The sequence below is a fragment of the Ranitomeya variabilis genome, chromosome 4 (assembly GCF_051348905.1).
Source record: "Ranitomeya variabilis isolate aRanVar5 chromosome 4, aRanVar5.hap1, whole genome shotgun sequence".
In the NCBI taxonomy this organism is placed as follows: domain Eukaryota; kingdom Metazoa; phylum Chordata; class Amphibia; order Anura; family Dendrobatidae; genus Ranitomeya; species Ranitomeya variabilis.
Window position 1 is genome coordinate 228,565,776 of NC_135235.1, and position 21,914 is coordinate 228,587,689.

Genomic DNA, 21,914 nt, shown 5'->3' on the forward strand with positions numbered 1-21,914 from the left:
CGTCTCTGTGCTATATACTATGTGGGCTGTGCTATATACTACATGGCTGGGCAATATACTACGTGGGCTGTGCTATATACTACGTGGGCTGTTATATACTACGTGGGCTGTTATGTACTACGTGGGCTGTTATATACTGCATGGCCTGTGTTATATACTGCGTGGGCTGTGCTATATACTACGTGGCTGGGCAATATACTACGTGGCTGTGCTATATACTTCGTGGGCCGTGTTATATACTACGTGGGCTGTTATATACTACGTGGGCTGTTATATACTACGTGGGCTGTTATATACTGCATGGCCTGTGCTATATATGTGGGCTGTGCTATATACTACGTGGCTGGGCAATATACTAAGTGGGCTGTGCTATATACTACGTGGCCTGTGTTATATACTGCGTGGGCTGTTATATACTACATGGGCTGTTATGTACTGCGTGGGCTGTTATATACTACATGGGCTGTTATATACTGCGTGGGCTGTTATATACTACGTGGCTGTTATATACTGCGCGGGCTGTGTTATATACTACGGGTGCTGTTATATACTGCGTGGGCTGTGAAATACTACGTGAGCTGTGTTATATACTGCGTGGGCTGTTATATACTGTGTGGGCTGTGCTATATACTACGTGGGCTGTGCTATATACTACGTGGGCTGTTATATACTATGTGGGCTGTGCTATATACTATGTGGGCTGTGTTATATGCTACATGGGCTGGGTTCTATACTACGTGGGCTGTGTTATACACTACGAGGGCTGTGTTATATACTGCGGGGGCTGTTATATACTACGTGGGCTGTTATACACTACGTGGGCTGTGTTATATACTACTTGGGCTGTGTTATATACCGCTGTATTCGGTGGCACACATCTTGATTTCTTAGATGTGGCCATAGATATAGTGGATGGAGAGGTCAGGACCTCACTATACCGGAAAGAAGTAGCCACTAATGCACTAATGCACTTCGAAAGTTATCACCCAAGTCACACTAAGTGTGCGTTACCTTATGGACAACTAGTAAGAGCCAAAAGAGCCAATAATACAATGGAGGGATTCTCAAGACAGACAAGAGAACTCGAACAGCGGTTAAAACACAGGGGGTATCCTGATCACATTTGGCAAGGGGGGCCCGGAGAAAAATAGACAGTCATGTCAGCACAGTAGGAGATAGAGGTAACACCATAGAAAAAAGATTCACATTTTGCTTCAAGTATGGTCCAATGGACCAATAAATTAGAGCCGCAATCAGGAACAACTGGCACTTACTTGATAATGAGAGAGAACTTACTGAAGTAGTAGCAAGGGGGCCTCTAATCTCTAACAGAAGATGTACCCGAGTCAGGGACTTATTAGTACGTAACCAGGTCACACATGAAAGGGAAAGTAATTGGTTGGAGCACAGTACCCCCGTAGGAAACTATCGATGTGGGCATTGCTCATACTGTGACAAACATGTCACAGATAAGGTGCTGCACATCGGTCCCATTCAACATAAAGTAGCACAAATGATCACTTGCCAAACTAAGCATGTTGTTTATGTAGTTTGGTGTCCCTGCAGTAGATTTTATATAGGTAAAACTATTAGATGTCTCTATGTACGCTTTAGAGAACATTGTAGGTCAGTAATAACCGGTAAAGGGGTGCCCAGACTAATTAAACATATGCGTGAAAACCACAATGGGAACCCAGCCTTGATGTCCTTTGCAGGTATAGAAAGAGTTAATGTGGCTAGGAGGGGAGGAGACCACCATAATGCCCTATTAAGATGTGAAGCCATATGGATTATGCGGACGGGAGCTGTGGGCCCGGCAGGGCTTAATGATAAAATAGACATGTCTATATTTTTGTAAACGATACCAACATGAGAAGGTGGAGATAGCCTGATTTATGGTCCCGAACAGAGAAAGTGACGCGGAAACCTTGGGGTTAAGTTATAGAGAGATGGTAAGATAAGAGTAAAGTACAGAGTTTGTACTGCAAACGAATAACCATCCCGTCACCCAGACCTTTGTTTTGGACTACTAACTAACGTAGTTTTTCTGGTAGCATCAGGTCGGACTCATTGGGAAGAAATATGAAGGATTAACCTGAGGAATCGTTGCCTCCCCATGAAGCTATTAGTTAATGATAAGAGAGCGCTAAGATAACAGTAATGTAACGATAATAATAGTAGTAATGTAACAATTTGTGCCTATGGTGAGTGTTTTGTTTTTATATTAATTGTTTTTAACCATTTTAGTGTTTGTGTACTGGTGGTGAGCGGATTGACGCTGGAGGGAGGCGCACGGGTAGTGTGTCCTTCTTAAAGCGTCATTTCCTGCACCCACACTGAACCCGTTGAGGCACCGGATAGGTGCGAAACGATCGTCGTTCAGCCGCCGCATAACCCAATGTACACACCCCCGTGCCATGTAAATATGCATACCTCCCAACCGTCCCGATTTCAGCGTGACAGTCCCGCTTTGGCACCGGGGTCCCGCTGTCCCGCTTCGGGCATTTAAAATCCCGAATTTGCGGCCGCCGGTGAAGCCCCGCCCACTTCCGGGACGTAGAGAGAGCCCGATTAGGACTCCCGCACTCCGGGCGGGGTCAGGAAGGAGTGACGTAAGCGGCCGGCATGATCTATTGTCTGGTCATGCTGCTGCATCACTCCTGATCGTTTCCGGAGGTCTTGGTGGCGGGCAGCCCGTGCAGTAAGCAAAGTGCGGTGGAAGATTCTCATTCTGGAAGCGGCGGAGAGGTGAGTAATGGGGAGGGGGGTCGGCAGCATACTTATTACCGCATCATGATTGCTTTGCGGTAAGCATTGCTGCCGTATTTAGCGTTTTGGGGTGGCAATAGTAATACCTTACCCCTCTAAGCATCACCTCCAGCAGAACCCGCCGCTGTGCCCCATTGCCGCTCCATCACTGCCAGGGAAGCAACACATGCCCTGGTGAGGGCACCCGCAGGTGAGCGCCATGCAGCACTGGCACAGGGCTCACACAGCCCCTTCTCTGGTGAGAAGCAAGTGCCCTGGTGATGTGCTGCCTGTTATGTGTGGGGTCAGGAGGTGTTTACAGTGTGGATGTAGCCGAGCCATGTGTGTATGAAGTGTATGGAGCGGAGCCGTGTGTGTACGAGGTGTACGGAGCGGAGCCGAGTGTGTACGAGGTGTACGGAGCTGAGCTGAATGTGTGCGGAGCTGAGTGTGTACGAGGTGTACGGAGCGGAGCTGAATGTGTACGGAGCGGAGCCGAGTGTGTACGAGTTGTACGGAGCGGAGCCGTGTGTGTACGAGTTGTACGGAGCGGAGCCGTGTGTGTACGAGGTGTACGGAGCGGAGCCGTGTGTGTACGAGGTGTATGGAGCGGAGCCGTGTGTGTACGAGGTGTATGGAGCGGAGCTGTGTGTGTGTGGTGCATGGAGCGGAGCCGTGTGTATGAGGTGTACAGAGCGGAGCCGTGTGTATGAGGTGTACGGAGCGGAGTCGTGTGTATGAGGTGTATGGAGCGGAGCTAAATGTGTACGAGGTGTACTAAGCGGAGCCGCGTGTGTACGAGGTGTATGGAGTAGAGCGTGTGTGTACGGAGCGCAGCCGCGTGTGTAGGAGTAGCTATGTGTGGCCATTATACGGTGCGAAGTGTCATGCGCGGCCATTATACAGTATGGAGCATCATGTGCGGTCATTATACAGTATGGAGCATCATGTGCGGTCATTATACAGTATGGCCAAATCCAAATTGAAGAAAAGGACAGCGCCACACCGGATAGTGAAAAGCAGCTCACATATTTATTCTGCCTCCTGCGGCAACGTTTCAGTCCAAAGACCTTTGTCAAGCTTGACAAAGGTCTTTGGACCGAAACGTTGCCGCAGGAGGCAGAATAAATATGTGAGCTGCTTTTCACTATCCGGTGTGGCGCTGTCCTTTTCTTCAATTTGGATTTGGTTGTTCTGTCTGGGATGGACCCCCTGGTGAGGACGTGCGCCCCGATGTCCATAGAGACTATATAATTATAGGGTGCGGCTTTACTGCTTTTTTTAAAATTATACAGTATGGAGCATCATGTGCAGTCATTATACAGTATGGAGCATCATGTGCGGTCATTATACAGTATGGAGCATCATGTGTGGCCATTATACAGTATGGAGCATCATGTGTGGCCATTATATAGTATGGAGCGTCATGTGTGGCCATTATACAGTATGGAGCATCATGTGGGGCTATTATACAGTATGGAGCATCATGTGTGGCCATTATACAGTATGGAGCACTGTGTGGCCATAGTTTTTTGTTTATAATTATTCTTTATGAAAGTGTGATCAGCAGTGCTAAATGGGTGTGATTGGGACGTGGATATGGGTGTGGCTAGTTATGAATGGGTGTGGTCAGAGGCGTGGCCTAAAATTTGCCGCGGCGCGCAAAGCGCGCCGCAAGCTTTGTCCCTCTTTCCCATCTTCAAAAGTTGGGAGGTATGAATATGGACTGAATAAAGTGACCTGCATAAGAAGGTTGGTGAGTGCAGCCGTTTTCTTCTAATCGTGTTATATACTACTTGGGCTGTTATATACTACGTGGGCTGTGCTATATACTGCGTGGGCTGTTATATACGTGGGCTGTTATACACTACGTGGGCTGTTGTACACTACGTGGGCTGTTATATACTACGTGGGCGGTCATATACTACGTGGGCTGTTATATACTATGTGGGCAGTGTTATATACTGTGTGGGCTGTGCTATATACTATGTGGGCTGTTATATACTACGTGGGCGGTCATATACTACGTGGGCTGTGCTATATACTATGTGGGCTGTTATATACTACGTGGGCTGTGCTATATACTATGTGGCTGTGCTATACACGACATGGGCTGTTATACACTACGTGGGCTGTGCTATAAACTACGTGGGCTGTTATATACTACGTGAGCTGTGTTATATACTGCGTGGGCTGTGCGATATACTACTATACATATTCTAGAAAACCCGATGCGTTAGAATCGGGCCACCATCTATAGTATATTCATGTACCTAGGAGCAGTACTGTAGTAGGTATATAGGTTGCAGATATCGCAGTGACCGTGACACACCATACACCCCGTTGCACACTATCCCTGCTGGCCCCGTGTTATTACTGTCTCCTCCCGGTGTCCCTCCCTGTCAGTGTCTATGTGACGTTCTTTACGGACAAAATGGCGCTGGACAATCCGCCCTAGCAACAGCCCATCAGCCAATCACATCGCCAGCTCGCTGTTTTTTTCCCGCCTTGTGCACTCGACTCAGTGTATGGAGCGCAGCTCACGTGGTTTTACTGCGTTCCTCTCACGCACCGACGTCACCGCGCTGCCGACGTGCACTCTGCAATGCCCTTCTTTAGTGCCCTCAGAAAGCGTGACGTGTTTCCGGTAGAAAGCCGCACTTCCGCTTCTGGTGAGCTGTGACATTGAGCGGGTGTGGACGGAGATTGTGAGGTGAGAGGCCGTGTTGGGGCCGGGAGGGGAGGCGACGGGCTGCTCGTGCTTATATGGGGGATTGAGGGCAACTCTGAAGTGAAGCCTCACATTAAGGGGTCGTTTACTGAGGTGGGAGATACAAGGTGACATGTGCGGAGTGTGCAGTTGTCTCCTCACAGTGGGCCACCTCTTTAACCCTTCATTAATAACTTTGTCAATGGTGACTGTTAGATTTTTTATTTTTTTTGCAGCAGACTTTTCTTTGTTTTTGTCGGTATGGGTCGACGTTGCGCCTGCTGGGCGGACGTTGCGCCTGCTGGGCGGACGTTGCGCCTGCTGGGCGGACGTTGCGCCTGCTGGGCGGACGTTGCGCCTGCTGGGCGGACGTTGCTCCATGTTTTGCCCGCTGGTTGGTGTGCCGCAGTGCTTTCTGGCTGGCATGGTGCAACGTTGTGCCCCCTGGTCAGTGTGTGGCACTCCATTCATTCCCTATGGAGCTGCTGGAAAATGTGAGGGCAGCCCCATAATGAATGTTGTGAGTGGAGTCCGCACCGACTAATTGAGCTAGTAGTGCCGCATCCTACCAGTCAGTGAGGGTCTCGGGGGTCGGACCATCATAAAGAGGTGCGGTGAAAATCGGCCAAGTTTGTTTATCCACAGGCCTCTCTAAGGGCCTCATACACACTATACTGACCGGTGTATGTATGGGGGCAGCCCCACGCCCGAGTGTGACAGCTGCCCACAGCCTGCGCTCTGAAGGAGATGGTGACTCCTTAGATCTACTGCAATACTTAATCCCTGCAGTAATCTTGAACATACGACCAACAAAGAAAGATGTTTACCGGTAGATCTTTTTGCCAAAAAAAAAATTAAAATATCCCCTTTTTCCGTCTAAAAAAAAAAAATTATGAAACTAAACTTATTAAAATGGATTTGTCCGATATTTGAAATGATAAAACTATGTTACCTATACTGTAAGCGTTGTAAAAAAATTGCTCTAAAATTACAGATTTTCATGTGACGAATGTGTGGTTAAAAAATACAGTAAGTGATCGAAATGTGACCTGTTCACCAAAATAGTGGCAATTAAAGCAACTCATCACACACAAAAAACATTTCCAAATCTCCTGGGACAGGAAAATAAAACACAACTTTGTAATAAAATAATCTTTATTTTTATTTTTTTTTATTGCCACTTCTGATTAAAAAAAAAAAAAAAGTTAGAATCACCATAATGCTATCAACATTGAGAATTGCACTGCCAGTTTTTTGTCACAGTAATATCGGAAAAAGATGGAGACATTTCTTATTGTGGTAACTGTTCAATTGCATTTGGAAATCTTTTTTATTTTTATTTATTTATTTTTTTAAATATAATTTATGGCTCCTGAATGGAGAAGGAGGGGAAAAGAAAGCAAAGCACGAAAATGAATATTCTCCTCGTGATCGATGGGTTTCGACTGGTGGATCCTATAGATAAATGACAAATTGATTGTTGGTTAATTACGTCTGGTGGTTTAAAGTTGGTTATAAAATTGAGCTACCCATATTAAGAATAATTGTTGCATATTTTTTCTCAAAGTATTGTGTGTGTAAAATATATATTAGTGCAAGACTGATTCTGAATCCTGCATGAATATAATATCTTTCCTCTTCTGTTCTTGCTTCCAGCAAGCAAAATGGCAGACGACGCCATTCGTACCAAGATTGAGAACTACAAAACTGCTCCATTCGACGCCCGCTTTCCAAATCAAAACCAGACCAAACATTGTGTCCAGAACTATCTGGGTAAGAAAAGTGCTGACATATATAGAATTGATCTCTATAACCCAATTAAGTCACCTGTACATACATTACTGATCCTGAGTTACATCCTGTGTTATACTCCAGAGCTGCACTCACTATTCTGCTGGTGCAGTCACTGTGTACATATATTACATTACTGATCCTGAGTTGCATCCTGTATTATACTCCAGAGCTGCACTCACTATTCTGCCGGTGCAGTCACTGTGTACATACCGTATTTTCCGGCGTATAAGACGACTGGGCGTATAAGACGACCCCCCAACTTTTCCAGTTAAAATGTAAAATCTTCTTAAAAGTCGGGGGTCTTCTTATAAACCGTGTCGTCTTATAGGGCCGGTGACTTTTGTGCCTTTTGGGGGGGGGGGGGGGGGGGAGTGGGCCTGATGACGACGAGGGGGCGTCTCACAGGAAAGTGAGTATCCCCCATTACCTCATTGTATCGCTGCAGCGTGGGGTCTCTGCTGGGAGCGGCGGCTGCTGCTCCTCATTGTGCCGCGTGGGTGCTGTGGGGCGGCGGCTCCTCTTCTTCAGTGTGGGGCCTCTGTGCTGCTGGGCGGCGGCTTATCTTCAGGCAGTCGGGGCTCCTCCGGTATCTCCTTAACCCCTTCCCGACCTGTGACACAGCGTATGCGTCATGAAAGTCGGTGCCTTCCCGACCTGTGACGCATATGCTGTGTCACAGAATGATCGCATCCCTGCAGATCGGGTGAAGGGGTTAACTCCGATTTCACCCGATCTGCAGAGACAGGGGGAGTGGTGCTTCAGCCCAGGGGGGGTGGCTTCACCCCCCCGTGGCTACGATCGCTCTGATTGGCAGTTTCACTTTCAACAGCCAATCAGAGCGATTTGTAATATTTCACCCAAAAAAACGGTGAAATATTACAATCCAGCCATGGCCGATGCTGCAATATCATCGGCCATGGCTGGAAAACCTAATCTGCCCCCACCCCACCCCACCGATCGCCCCCCCAGTGCTCCGGTGCGCGGTCCGCCCCCCTAATTCGTTCTGTCCGCTCCTCCGTGCTCCGGTGCCCCCTCCCTGTGCTCCGGTCCCCCCCCCCTGTGCTCCGGTCCCCCCCCCCCCGTGATCCGATCACCCCCCCTTCATACTTACCGGGCCTCCCGATGTCCGTCCGGCTTCTCCATGGGCGCCGCCATCTTCCAATATGGCGGGCGCATGCGCACTGCGCCCGCAGAGTCTGCTGGCTGGCAGATTCATTTCAGAAGTATTTTGATCACTGCGATATAGCCTATCGCAGTGATCAAAATGAAAAAAAAGTAAATGACCCCCCTTTATCACCCCCATAGGGACAATAATAAAAATAAATAAAATATATTTTTTTTTTTCTGCTAGGGTTAGGGTTAGAACTAGGGTTAGGGTTAGAATTAGGGGTAGGGTTAGGGTTAGGGGTAGGGTTAGGGCATGTGCACACAGTGCGGATTTGGCTGCGAATCCGCAGCGGATTGCCGCGGATCCGCAGCGGATTGGCCGCGGATCCGCAGCGGATTGGCCGCTGCGAATTCGTAGCAGTTTTCCATCAGGTTTACAGTACCATGTACACCTATGGAAAACCAAATCTGCTGTGCCCATGGTGCGGAAAATACCGTGCGGAAACGCTGTGTATTTTCCGCAGCATGTCAATTTTGTGCGGATTCCGCAGCGTTTTACACCTGTTCCTCAATAGGAATCCGCAGGTGAAATCCGCACAAAAAAACACTGGAAATCCGCTGTAAATCCGTAGGTAAAACGCAGTGCCTTTTACCTGCGGATTTTTCAAAAATGGTGCGGAAAAATCTCACACGAATCCGCAAAGTGGGCACATAGCCTTAGGGTTAGGGTTGGAATTAGAGTTAGGGTACCGTCTCACAGTGGCACTTTGATCGCTACGACGGTACGATCTGTGACGTTCCAGGGATATCCATACGATATCGCTGTGTCTGACACGCAGCAGCGATCAGGGACCCTGCTGAGAATCGTACGTCGTAGCAGATCGTTTGGAACTTTCTTTCGTCGCTGGATCTCCCGCTGTCATCGCTGGATCGTTGTGTGTGACAGCTATCCAGCGATGCGTTCACTTGTAACCAGGGTAAACATCGGGTTACTAAGCGCAGGGCCGCGCTTAGTAACTCGATGTTTACCGTGGTTACCAGCGTAAAAGTAAAAAAACAAACAAAAACGTACATACTCACATTTCGGTGTCCTTCAGGTCCCTTGCCGTCTGCTTCCCGCTCTGACTGTCTGCCGGCCGGAAAGTGAGAGCACAGCAGTGACGTCACCGCTGCGCTCTGCTCTCACTGTACGGCGGCACTCAGTCAGAGCGGGAAGCAGACGGCAAGGGACCTGAAGGACACCAAAATGTGAGTATGTACGTTTTTTTTTTTTTTACTTTTACGCTGGTAACCACGGTAAACATCGGGTTACTAAGCGCGGCCCTGCGCTTAGTAACCCGATGTTTACCCTGGTTACCCGGGACCTTGGCATCGTTGGTCGCTGGAGAGCGGTCTGTGTGACAGCTCCCCAGCGACCACACAATGACTTTCCAACGATCACGGCCAGGTCGTATCGCTGGTCGTGATCGTTGGTAAATCGTTATGTGAGACGGTACCCTTAGGGTTGGAATTAGGGCTAGGGTTGGAAATAGGGTTAAGATTAGGCTTGTGGTTAGGGTTAAGGATAGGGTTAGGGTTGTGTTGGGGTTACAGTTGTGGGTAGGGTTGGGATTAGGGTTAGGATTAGGGTTGGATTTAGGGTTACGGGTGTGTTGGGGTTAGGGTTGTGATTAGGGTTATGGCTACATTTGGGATTAGGGTTAGGGGTGTGTTGGGGTTAGTGTTGAAGCTAGAATTGAGGGGTTTCCACTGTTTAGGCACATCAGGGGTCTCCAAACGCAACATGGCGCCACCAATGACTCCAGCCAATCTTGCGTTCAAAAAGTCAAATGGTGCGCCCTCCCTTCCAAGCCCCGACGTGCGCCCAAACAGTGGTTTACCCCCACATATGGGATACCAGCGTACTCAGGACAAACTGGGCAACAACTATTGGGGTCCAATTTCTCCTGTTACCCTTGCAAAAATAAAAAAATACTTGCTAAAACATAATTTTGAGGAAAGAACAATTATTTTTTACCCTTCGCCATGACAGCACCCACTGGAGAGATAGGGATCCGCCCCAAGGAACAGGAAACCTACAGAGACATAAAAGGGGGCGGTCCCCCTCTCCTCCTCAGTTTAGGTTTCCTGTTCCCAGGGGACAGGATCTCTGAAGACTACAGAAATCATACCTGGGCTAGGAGCATCCGCCTGTGCGGTTTCTGCGCGAACGGCAGGGGATGCAGTCCAGATGCAGCGTCGGGGGAGATTCCGTTAGACGGCTCCCCCCTCGTCTGGCCGGCATGTGGGATGGCTGAGTCCGGGAGAGATGACGCCGATTCCACAGGAGCAGCGCTGCAGAGGTGCGGCTTGAACAGGCTCCAGACGCGGACCACCAGGTAAAAGGGTCCGGGATCTGCGGCACAGCTGCAGCGGCAGCCGGTACACCGCTCCATAGCGCAGGCCGGGATAATGGCGGCCGCACATGCGTGGAGCGGTGTAAGAATCCCCAGAATGACCCGGAAGTAGAGGAGCACTTCCGGGTCACTCACACAGCGGTGGAGGGAAAAGCGCGGTTTCGCGCATGCGCAGTGCACCGCTGCAGAGTAAAAAAAAAAAAAAAAAAGTTTACTGACCGGATCCTGGCCTATAAAAAGGGGAAGTTGCAAACGCACAGGCGATGCAACATGTCGTCCCCAGGCAAGACTGTGGACCCAGCAGGTGAGCCAGCCAGCAGAAGGTCCTCAGATGCCAGCCACAGGAGTGAGACCAAGGATTCAAGATCCAGAAAGTCGCAGCCTCCTATTTCGGTACCGTACAGCTTCACTGGGTGAGTGTGATTTCCCCTCTGCCTATAAAGCTGACACCCTTTTCCACAAATGTCTTCTTCTCCCAGGCCAAAAAGAGACAGAAATCTAAGCACAAGCAATGTGCGTTATGTGACGAGCCTCTCCCAGATTCCCACCCCAAAAAACTCTGCAATCAGTGTATGGCGGAAACAATGCAGAGTCCATCTATGTCGGTCACAGATATACGGGCCATAATTAGAGAGGAATTACAGGCCATCTCACAAGCCAGTACCCCCCCTAAAAAATCCGGGAAAGAAAAGGCTATATCCAGCTCTGAGTCCGAGGAGGAAGGCGTTATCCACTCAGACTCCTCGCAGGCGTCATCCTCTTCCTCAACACATTCCGACATTGAGGGTCGAGCTTGTTTTCCTCTTGATGGGGTGGACAACCTAGTAAAGTCCATCAGGAATACTATAGGTTGTGAGGATACAAAAGACGACCAAACTGCACAAGACATCATGTTTGCAGGGTTGGCGGAGAGGAAGAGAAGAGCATTCCCAGTAATTCCTGCGGTTAAGGCTCTGATAAAGAGGGAGTGGGAGAAACAGGACCAGAGAGGTTTTCTCCCGTCAGCCTCCAAAAGGAAGTACCCCTTTAATGATGAGGAGTTAATTTCATGGACTAAAATCCCTAAGGTGGACGCTGCAGTCGCCTCCACCTCAAAACAGTCAGCCCTACCAGTCGAGGATGCGGGCCTACTTTCTGATCCTTTAGATCGGAAGGCAGAATCGTCACTGAAACGATCATGGGAGGCTTCCACGGGCATATTTAAGCCATCAATTGCCAGCACGTGCACAGCTAGATCCATGCTTGTGTGGATTGATCAGCTGGATCAACAAATCGAACAGGGGGTCTCCAGACAAAAATTGCGGGATGCGATACCACTAATTAGAGGTGCAGCAGCATTCATGGCCGATGCTTCAGCTGACTCTCTTCGCCTTGCAGCAAGGTCAGCCGGTCTGATTAATAATGCCAGACGTGCGTTATGGATGAAGAGCTGGAAGGGGGATACGCAGTCAAAGGCTAAGATCTGCGCTATTCCGTGTGAGGGTGAGTTTTTGTTTGGGAAAGCATTAGACGAGATCCTCAAAAAAGCAAAAGAGAGGAAAAAAGCCTTCCCTGACCCCTCAATTCCTTTCTATAGGAAGACCTTTAGGAAGAGGCCGTTCGGGAAAAGAACACAAAATGAAAGATCGTCACGATGGGCCACAAGAGAGGGAAAACAGGGTGGCACTATGTTCAAAGGCCCCCCCTTCCGTAGAGACAACAAATTCTGAAACACCAGACACCCCAGTAGGGGGCAGGTTAAAATTTTTCTTTCCCCAATGGCGAAAAATCACGTCAAGTTCCTGGGTGCTAAATATTATTAAGGAAGGAATGAAAATAGAATTCCTCCAAATTCCCCATGATTCCTTTATTTTAACAGCCCTTTCCTCACCAGTGCAACAGAAGGCCCTTGAACTGGAAATTAGAAGTCTTATAGTTAAAAATGTTTTAGTTAGGGTGCCAAAGGGACAAGAGGGTAAAGGGTTCTACTCTCCGTTATTTTTAATCCCTAAACCCGATGGTTCATTTCGAACAATTATAAATCTTAAAAAACTCAATACGTTTATTAAAAATTATACGTTTAAAATGGAGTCTATTAGATCGGCCATTAAGCTCCTTTTTCCAAATTGTAGAATGGGCGGCATTGATTTAAAAGATGCCTACTACCATCTCCCTATCCATAGTAGGTATCAAAAATACTTAAGAGTGGCAGTAACTCTTGAGGGGGAGATTCATCATTTCCAGTATACAGCCATGCCCTTCGGTCTCTCCACGGCACCCAGGATCTTCACGAAGGTAATGTTAGAAGTAATGGCCTACCTTCGCCAGAGAGACACATTAATCATTCCCTACTTAGATGATTTTTTAGTTGTAGGAAACTCATCCCTTCAGTGTGCGGAACGATTAGCTGACACTGTCTCGTCCTTAGAAAGCCTGGGCTGGATCGTCAACTATAAAAAATCCAGACTCACCCCACTTTCTCTTCAGACATTTTTGGGATTTAGTCTAGATTCCATAAAGCAAAAATGTCTACTTCCCCAAGAAAAAATATCTCTTATAGAGGGTAAAGTTGTGGCGGCCATTCACAAACCTCAAATGTCCCTGAGAGCAGGAATGTCCTTGCTAGGATCCCTCTCCTCCTGTACTCCAGCCGTTCAGTGGGCACAACTTCATACCCGAACATTACAACATCAGATACTTCGGGAACAGAGAAAATTTCTGGGGCACCTTGAATCGAAAATAACTTTATCCGAGAAAGTCTTATCCTCCTTAGAATGGTGGCTAAATAAAGACAACCTAGCGGGGGGTGTCCCTTGGGTAATATCACCATCCCACACGATAACTACGGACGCTAGTCCCCACGGGTGGGGCGCACACATGGGAGATAGATTCTGCCAGGGAACCTGGGATAAGAATGAGGATTTATATTCATCAAACCTAAAAGAATTGAATGCGGTAAACTATGCACTGCGTCAATTTCTCCCACAGCTACGAGGAAGCCACGTCCGAATCTGTTCAGACAACACTACGACAGTGGCGTATTTAAACAAACAAGGCGGCACAAGATCAGACGCTCTAATGTCTTCCGCAAACAGTACCTGAATCCTGGCCGAAAAGCATCTGTTGTCCCTCTCGGCAGTCCACATCAAAGGAGAGGACAATCAACAAGCGGACTTCCTAAGTCGACACACTCTTCATCAAGGAGAATGGTGTCTCAATCCTCACATTTTCCACAAGATAACATTGTTATGGGGCAAACCCCAAATAGACCTGTTCGCTACAAAACAAAACAAACAAGTCCAGAAATTCGCCTCTCGGTCCCGTGCAGATCACCCGGACATTCTAGATGCTCTTCAAACACCCTGGCAATTCAAGCTGGCGTATGCTTTCCCTCCGATAATTCTGCTTCCACAAGTAATACAGAAAATCAGGGAAGAGCAGGCCAGGATAATACTAATAGCGCCATTCTGGCCCAAGAGACCATGGTTCTCGTGCCTGCGGTCGATGTCGGTGACGGATCCTTGGGTCCTTCCCTCAATCCCAAACCTTCTCTCCCAGGGACCTTTCTTCCACCCTCAGGTGGACAGCCTCCACCTGACGGCCTGGAATTTGAAAGGCAGATATTAAATTCCAGGGGGTTTTCAAAAGGCCTAATTGATACACTCCTGCTTAGCAGGAAACCATCTACCACAAAAATTTACACCAAAGTATGGAAGAAGTTTCTTCAGTTCCATACTAGTTCAAACCCCTCTGAAGTCCCAATAAAATCTATACTAGAATTTCTACAGAAAGGGAAAGAGTTAGGTCTGTCAGTTAACACACTAAAGGTCCAGGTGTCCGCTCTGGGTGCCCTCTATGGCCATAATATTGCTGGTAATAAATGGGTATCCCGCTTCATCACGGCCTGTGAACGAGTTACTCCTGTCCACATACCTAGAGTAGCTCCGTGGGATCTAAATCTAGTCTTAGACTCTCTAACAGAATCCCCATTTGAGCCTATAGACCCAGCATCTTTAAAACACTTGTCGTTAAAAACAGCCTTCTTAGTAGCCTTAACATCGGCTAGAAGAGTCAGCGACATTCAGGCCTTGTCGATAGATCAACCTTACCTTCTCACATTTCATGACAGACTAATCTTAAAACCGGACCCCCTATACCTTCCTAAGGTAGCAGGGAAGTTCCACAGGTCACAGGAGATACATCTTCCTACTTTCTTTAAAGATCCCTCTACTCCTGAAGAACAAAAATTCCATACTCTAGACGTCAGGAGAGTAGTTTTGCAATATATTGAGAAAACTAGTAGTTGGAGGCAGAGTAGGGCTCTGTTCATATCCTTCCAGGGCAAAAAGAAAGGATATGGAGTCACAAGAGCAACATTATCCAGGTGGATAAGAGACGCTATCCGGTTGGCCTATTCCATGAAAAACGAAGAACCTCCGGAGGGCATCAAGGCACATTCCACCAGAGCCATGGCTTCTTCCTGGGCCGAAAAAGGGAACGTGCCAATCGAAGATATATGTAAGGCTGCAACTTGGTTGGCTCCTTCCACTTTCTATAATCACTACAGGCTCGACCTGTCTTCTGACTCTGACCTACACTTTGGCAGGACTATCCTCAGCACGGTGGTCCCCCCCTAGGTGTTGGTCTCTGGAAATCTCTCCAGTGGGTGCTGTCATGGCGAAGGGTAAATAGCCGGATTACTTACGGTAATGCTCTTTTAATGAGTCCATGACAGCACCCAGTCACATCCCTCCCTAATAAAAGCCAATGTAATTACTTCTATGAAGTTTATATTCTGATGATACATGGTGATGATTGACTAACACTGGCGGTCCTCCGGGTACTCTGAAATTAAACTGAGGAGGAGAGGGGGACCGCCCCCTTTTATGTCTCTGTAGGTTTCCTGTTCCTTGGGGCGGATCCCTATCTCTCCAGTGGGTGCTGTCATGGACTCATTAAAAGAGCATTACCGTAAGTAATCCGGCTATTTATTTTCACGGCTCTACGTTATAAACTTATGTGAAACACTTGGGGGTTGAAAGTGCTCACCACGCATCTAGATAAGATCCTTTTGGGGTCTAGTTTCCAAAATGGGGTCACTTGTGGGGTGTTTCTACTGTTTAGGCACATCAGGGGCTCTGCAAATGCAACGTGACGCCCGCAGACCATTCCATCAAAGTCTGCATTTCAAATGTCACTACTTCCCTTCCGAGCCCTGACGTGCGCCCAAACAGTGGTTTACCACCACATATGGGGTACCAGCGTACTCACAACAAACTGGGCAACAAATATTGGGGTCCAATTTCTCCTGTTACCCTTGTGAAAATAAACAATTGCTTGCTAAAACATCTTTTTTGAGGAAAGAAAAATGATTTTTTATTTTCACGGCTCTGCGTTGTAAACTTCTGTGAAGCACTTGGGGGTTGAACGTGCTCACCACACATCTAGATAAGTTCCTTGGGGGGTCTAGTTTCCAAAATGGGGTCACTTGTGGGGGGTTTCTACTGTTTAGGCACATCAGGGGCTCTGCAAACATAACATGATTCCCGCAGACCATTCCATCAAAGTCTGCATTCCAAATCGTCACTACTTCCCTTCCGAGCCCCGCCATGTGCCCAAACAGTGGTTTACCCCCACATATGGGGTATCAGCGTACTCAGGAGAAACTGGACAACAACTTTTGGGGTCAAATTTTTCCTGTTACCCTTGGGAAAATTAAAAAATTCTGGGCTAAAAAAATATTTTTGAGGAAAGAAAACACATTTTTTATTTTCACGTCTCTGCGTTATAAACTTCTGTGAAGCACTTGGGGGTTCAAAGTGCTCACCACACATCTAGATAAGTTCCCTTGGGGGGTCTAGTTTCCAAAGTGGGGTCAATTGTGGGGAGTTCCTACTGTTTAGGCACATCAGGGGCTCTGCAAACGCAACGTGACGCCCGCAGAGCATTCCATTAAAGTCTGCATTTCAAAACGTCACTACTTCCCTTCCGCTCCCCGACGTGTGCCAAAACAGTGGTTTACCCCCACATATGGGGTATCAGCGTACTCAGGAGAAACTGCACAACAACTTTTGGGGTCCAATTTCTCCTGTTACCCTTGGGAAAATAAAAAATTGTGGGTTAAAAAATCATTTTTGAGGAAAGAAAAATAATTTTATATTTTCATGGCTCTGCGTTATAAACTTCTGTGAAGCACTTGAGGGTTCAAAGTGCTCACCACACATCTAGATTAGTTCCTTGGGAGGTCTAGTTTCCAAAATGGGGTCACTTGTGTGGGAGCTCCAATGTTTAGGCACACAGGGGCTCTCCAAACGCGACATGGTGTCCGCTAATGATTGGAGCTAATTTTCCATTCAAAAAGCCAAATGGCGTGCCTTCCCTTCCGAGCCCTGCCGTGCGCCCAAACAGTGGTTTACCCCCACATATGGGGTATCATCGTACTCAGGACAAACTGGACAACAACATTTGGGGTCCAATTTCTCCTATTATCCTTGGGAAAATAAAAAACTCCAGGCTAAAAATCATTTTTGAGGAAAGAAAAATATTTTTTTATTTTCATGGCTCTGCGTTATAAACTTCTGTGAAGCACCTGGGGGTTTTAAGTGCTCACTATACATCTAGATTAGTTCCTTGGGGGGTCTAGTTTCCAAAATGGGGTCACATGTGGGGGAGCTTCAATGTTTAGGCACACAGGGTCTCTCCAAACGCGACATGGTGTCCGCTAACGATGGAGATAATTTTTCATTCAAAAAGTCAAATGGCACGCCTTCCCTTCCGAGCCTTGCCGTGCACCCAAACAGTGGTTTACCCCCACATATGAGGTATCGGCGTACTCAGGAGAAATTGCCCAACAAATTTTAGGATCCATTTTATCCTGTTGCCCATGTGAAAATGAAAAAATTGAGGCTAAAAAAATTTTTTGTGAAAAAAAAGTACTTTTTCATTTTTACGGATCAATTTGTGAAGCACCTGGGGGATTAAAGTGCTCACTATGCATCTAGATAAGTTCCTTGGGGCGTCTAGTTTCCAAAATGGGGTCACTTGTGGGGGAGCTCCAATGTTTAGGCACACGGGGGCTCTCCAAACGCGACATGGTGTCCGCTAAAGATTGGAGCCAATTTTTCATTGAAAAAGTCAAACGGCGCTCCTTCGCTTCCGAGCCCTGCCGTGCCCACAAACAGTGGTTTACCCCCACATATGAGGTATCAACGTACTCAGGACAAATTGGACAACAACTTTTGTGGTCCAGTTTCTCCTTTTACCCTTGGGAAAATAAAAAAATTGTTGCTAAAAGATCATTTTTGTGACTAAAAAGTTAAATGTTCACTTTTTCCTTCCATGTTGCTTCTGCTGTTGTGAAACACCTGAAGGGTTAATAAACTTCTTGAATGTGGTTTTGAGCACCTTGAGGGGTGCAGTTTTTAGAATGGTGTCACTTTTGGGTATTTTCAGCCATATAGAACCCTCAAAATGACTTCAAATGTGAGGTGGTCCCTAAAAAAAATGGTTTTGTAAATTTTGTTGTAAAAATGAGATCACTGGTCAAATTTTAACCCTTATAACTTCCTAGCAAAAAAAAAAATTTCTTTCCAAAATTGTGCTGATGTAAAGTAGACATGTGGGAAATGTTATTTATTAACTATTTTGTGTCACATAACTCTCTGGTTTAACAGAATAAAAATTCAAAATGTGAAAATTGCGAAATTTTCGCCAAATTTCCGTTTTTTTTCACAAATAAACTCAGAAATTATCGACCTAAATTTACCACTAACATGAAGCCCAATATGTCACAAAAAAACAATCTCAGAACCGCAAGGATCCGTTGAAGCGTTCCTGAGTTATTACCTCATAAAGGGACACTGGTCAGAATTGCAAAAAATGGCAAGGTCATGAAGGCCAAAATAGGCTGGGTCATGAAGGGGTTAAAGCCCGGAGGCCCTGCCGGCAACTCCATCGGTGCAATGCAGTGGCCTCCGGGAACATGGCCGCTGCTCAGATTCAGATCTCGTCCCGAGATCTCGGGAGACGAGATCTAAATCTGAGCAGCGGCCATTTTCCCGGAGACAGCTCCATTGCTGCTATGCGGTGACCTCCGGGAAAATGGCCGCTGGGGGCGGCGCATGCTCAGATTCAGATCTGAATCTGAGCAGCGGCCATGTTCCCGGAGGCCACTGCATTGCACCGATGGAGTTGCCGGCAGGGCCTCCGGGCTTTAAGGAGATACCGGAGGAGCCCCGACTGCCTGAAGATAAGCCGCCGCCCAGCAGCACAGAGGCCCCACACTGAAGAAGAGGAGCCGCCGCCCCACAGCACAGCCGCCGCCGCTCCCAGCAGAGACCCCACGCTGCAGCGATACAATGAGGTAATGGGGGATACTCACTTTCCTGTGAGACGCCCCCTCGTCGTCATCAGGCCCACTCCCCCCCCCACCCACCATATACACCCGGCAAGGCGATGCCCGGCGTATAAGACGACCCCCGACTTTTAAGAAGATTTTCAGGGGTTAAAAAGTCGTCTTATACGCCGGAAAATACGGTACATTACATTACTGAACCTGAGTTACATCCTGTATTATACCCCAGAGCTGCACTCACTATTCTGCTGGTGTAGTCACTGTGTACATACATTACATTACTGATCCTGAGTTACATCCTTTATTATACCCCAGAGCTGCATTCTCTATTCTGCTGGTGCAGTCACTGGGTTCATACACTGCATATCTTATCCTTGGTCTTCTATGATGTCCCCTCATCGCTGACGTATAATTTGCCCCATTATTCCCTGTGACTGGTATTTTTCTGTGAATTTTGCTGCTGCCTCTTACAGGCGTCTATAAAAGTAATTTATTAACCCCTGCTGTCCGTGCAGTTCTGCATTCACACTATGGCCGCCACTCAGCAGCCAGTTCTGTCTTGTTTGCAGTAAATCTCAGAATGTTCTCAGCTCAGAATTGCATGTTATATGTTTACATGTATCTCCAGCTCTGGTAAGACTACAACTCCCAGCATACCCTGACAGCTGTGTGCTCAGCTCTAGGTTCAGTCACCATAAATGTTGGCATCAAACTGGAAAGGATTGCTGACTTTACGATTATCCGGGGGTGAAATCTGCAGCGTTCATTGATTTACTGCCTGAACCGCATATCAAAAAAATTGCAAGTTACAGCGGAAATCACATGACCGATCCCGTCCTGTCAGCAGCTTCAGTAAGGGTCACATGACACACACCTGGAATCGGGAGCTGCCTATTGGCTGAGGGAGATCATGTGACTGTGGAGTGTTGAGGTTTGTGTGGATGATGACTCGGGATGATGCCTCTTATCTGCTCGTTTCTTCTCAGATTATCATCGATGCCAGAAGTCTCTGAACGCGAAAGGGAAGGACCCCTACCCATGTGAATGGTACCACCGCGTCTACAGCTCCATGTGCCCCAATTCCTGGGTAGGTGACGCTTGTATGGGGTCGGGCAGCATTTCCTGCATGTCCAGTGACCGGCTGATGGGGGGGGCCGCACACGGCACACACTGTCTGCATCGTCTTGGGCCGTCGTTGCCTAGCATGGTTAAGCAGTACCTCACTTATGCGGTGGGAGGCGCTGTCATTGGCCACTTACCGTGAGCCCAAGGGGTCTTCTCGTCATTAATGGGTGAATCTCCAAGGTGTTAGTTAAAAAAAAAAAAAAAAACTTGTATTAATAATCTAGGAGCAATGTAATTTTTAATTGCAGACGTTAAAGCTTGTTGCCAGGTTCAGTGGCCACCCCTGCGCTTCTAGAGGTGGCCGGGTGGATCCAGTTAACGTCATGGTCCTTAACTCCTTCCATGCCACTTCTTCCCTGCACAATGGTGGCGCGCACGGCCATTCTCCTGGCATAAGCTGTCATCATGTGTGTGCAAGTCCTCATCTGCAGTGCCTCTCCCTAACTGAGGGTGCTGGATAATACCCGATATATTAACCATAGGGGAATGGCTGGGCTTAGTATAAAGGGCCGCACAATGGATGGCAGTCGTACGCTACAGCTAACTCTCTGCTCCGGGGCGGCCGTCTTGGTAAATTCCGCCTTCTGTCCGTCCTGCAAGCGTCGCTCATGTCTTTTGTGCTATAGGTGGAGAAGTGGGACGAGCAGAGAGAAGCGGGCACCTACCCTGGAAAGATCTAAAGCTGCATCTGGTGTGAATTGGACTCTTCTTTATTCCACTAATCCGGAGTCGCCTTCACCTGAATCCCGACCCGTCGGCTGGAAATCGTCCACGTGAATCCCGCGACCCTGTGCTGCTCTACGTTGGAGAGCGGCTAGTACATTTATTTCTATGTCCAAAAAATAAAAGTCTTAGGAGTATCACTGTGTTTGCTGACTTCTGGCTCTATGTAATTGTGGTGGCCTGGACCTCACTGCTTGTGTACTCGGGGCCTGCATTAGGGCAGGGAGACTAGGCATCTGCCTAGGGCACCTACTCCCGTGGTGGCCCCCAGCGTCTACAGCAGGAGACTTGCTGCTAGTGCCATTATCAGTGAAGCTTCTGATGTAGATACATGGTTAAGGACCTTTAGGGACATCATGTGACTGATATCACCACAGACTTTGATAGAGGCCCGGGGTTGAAAAAGGAGGGTGCAGTGAAGGATGAGAACACTGACCCTTCCCCCATCAAAGTGATAGAAGCACTCCTTGGTCAGTGCTCCTGTCCTCCTGCACGGCTCCTCTGAGGGGGAGCGAGAACCAGAGACCCCTGCACCTACCAACCTGAGCTGCAAGATAAGTCGTCCTGTATCCACCTCTGTGCTGTGATGTTAGAAGCGTCTCCTGTCCTGTTGGCAGTTCAGCAGAGGTGTCTGCTGGGACAGTGCTGCTGTGAGCAGGAGAAGCTGCAGCTCATATTGTGGAACATCTTTATTCCCTCCAACATAAAGCAGTAGGGGAGCGTGTGTGGTTGCAGTGTGTATCTGAGGGGGGTGAAGTGTGTATATCTGGGGTGGGGAGTGTGATGGGTGTCTGCGGTGCGGATCTGACTGGTGTGTATCTTGGTGGGTGTGCATTGTGTGATGGGGTATGCAATGTATCTGTGGGGTGTGCAGTGTGTTGGGGTGTCAGTTTCTATCTATGGGGTATGCAGTGTGTCTGAGGGGCGTGGGTGCGTCTGAGGAATGTGCAGTGTCTGAGGGGAGGGACGTGCAGTGGGT

At 47.9% G+C, this 21,914-nt stretch overlaps 2 protein-coding genes across 2 annotated transcripts; both read left to right on the forward strand.

Moving 5' to 3' along the window:
- Window positions 1-5,272: 5,272 nt before the first annotated feature.
- COX6B1 (cytochrome c oxidase subunit 6B1) lies at window positions 5,273-21,080 on the forward strand. The gene is made up of 4 exons (XM_077260130.1): window positions 5,273-5,461; window positions 7,115-7,231; window positions 20,074-20,174; window positions 20,839-21,080. The coding sequence occupies exons 2-4, from the start codon at window positions 7,123-7,125 to the stop codon at window positions 20,890-20,892; spliced, it is 264 nt and encodes an 87-aa protein (XP_077116245.1). The 5' UTR covers window positions 5,273-5,461; window positions 7,115-7,122; the 3' UTR covers window positions 20,893-21,080.
- LOC143770482 (uncharacterized) lies at window positions 10,372-14,042 on the forward strand. Its single transcript, XM_077260129.1, has 2 exons — window positions 10,372-11,148; window positions 11,235-14,042. The coding sequence occupies exons 1-2, from the start codon at window positions 11,026-11,028 to the stop codon at window positions 12,462-12,464; spliced, it is 1,353 nt and encodes a 450-aa protein (XP_077116244.1). The 5' UTR covers window positions 10,372-11,025; the 3' UTR covers window positions 12,465-14,042.
- Window positions 21,081-21,914: the final 834 nt, after the last annotated feature.

Coding starts and splice junctions, on each gene's coding strand:
- COX6B1 (XM_077260130.1), top strand. CDS start 7,123: ATGGCAGACGACGCCATTCGTACCAAGATTGAGAACTACAAAACTGCT. Junction 7,232..20,073: donor TTGTGTCCAGAACTATCTGG/GTAAGAAAAGTG, acceptor GTTTCTTCTCAG/ATTATCATCGATGCCAGAAG. Junction 20,175..20,838: donor CCATGTGCCCCAATTCCTGG/GTAGGTGACGCT, acceptor TTTGTGCTATAG/GTGGAGAAGTGGGACGAGCA.
- LOC143770482 (XM_077260129.1), top strand. CDS start 11,026: ATGTCGTCCCCAGGCAAGACTGTGGACCCAGCAGGTGAGCCAGCCAGC. Junction 11,149..11,234: donor AGTCGCAGCCTCCTATTTCG/GTACCGTACAGC, acceptor TTCTTCTCCCAG/GCCAAAAAGAGACAGAAATC.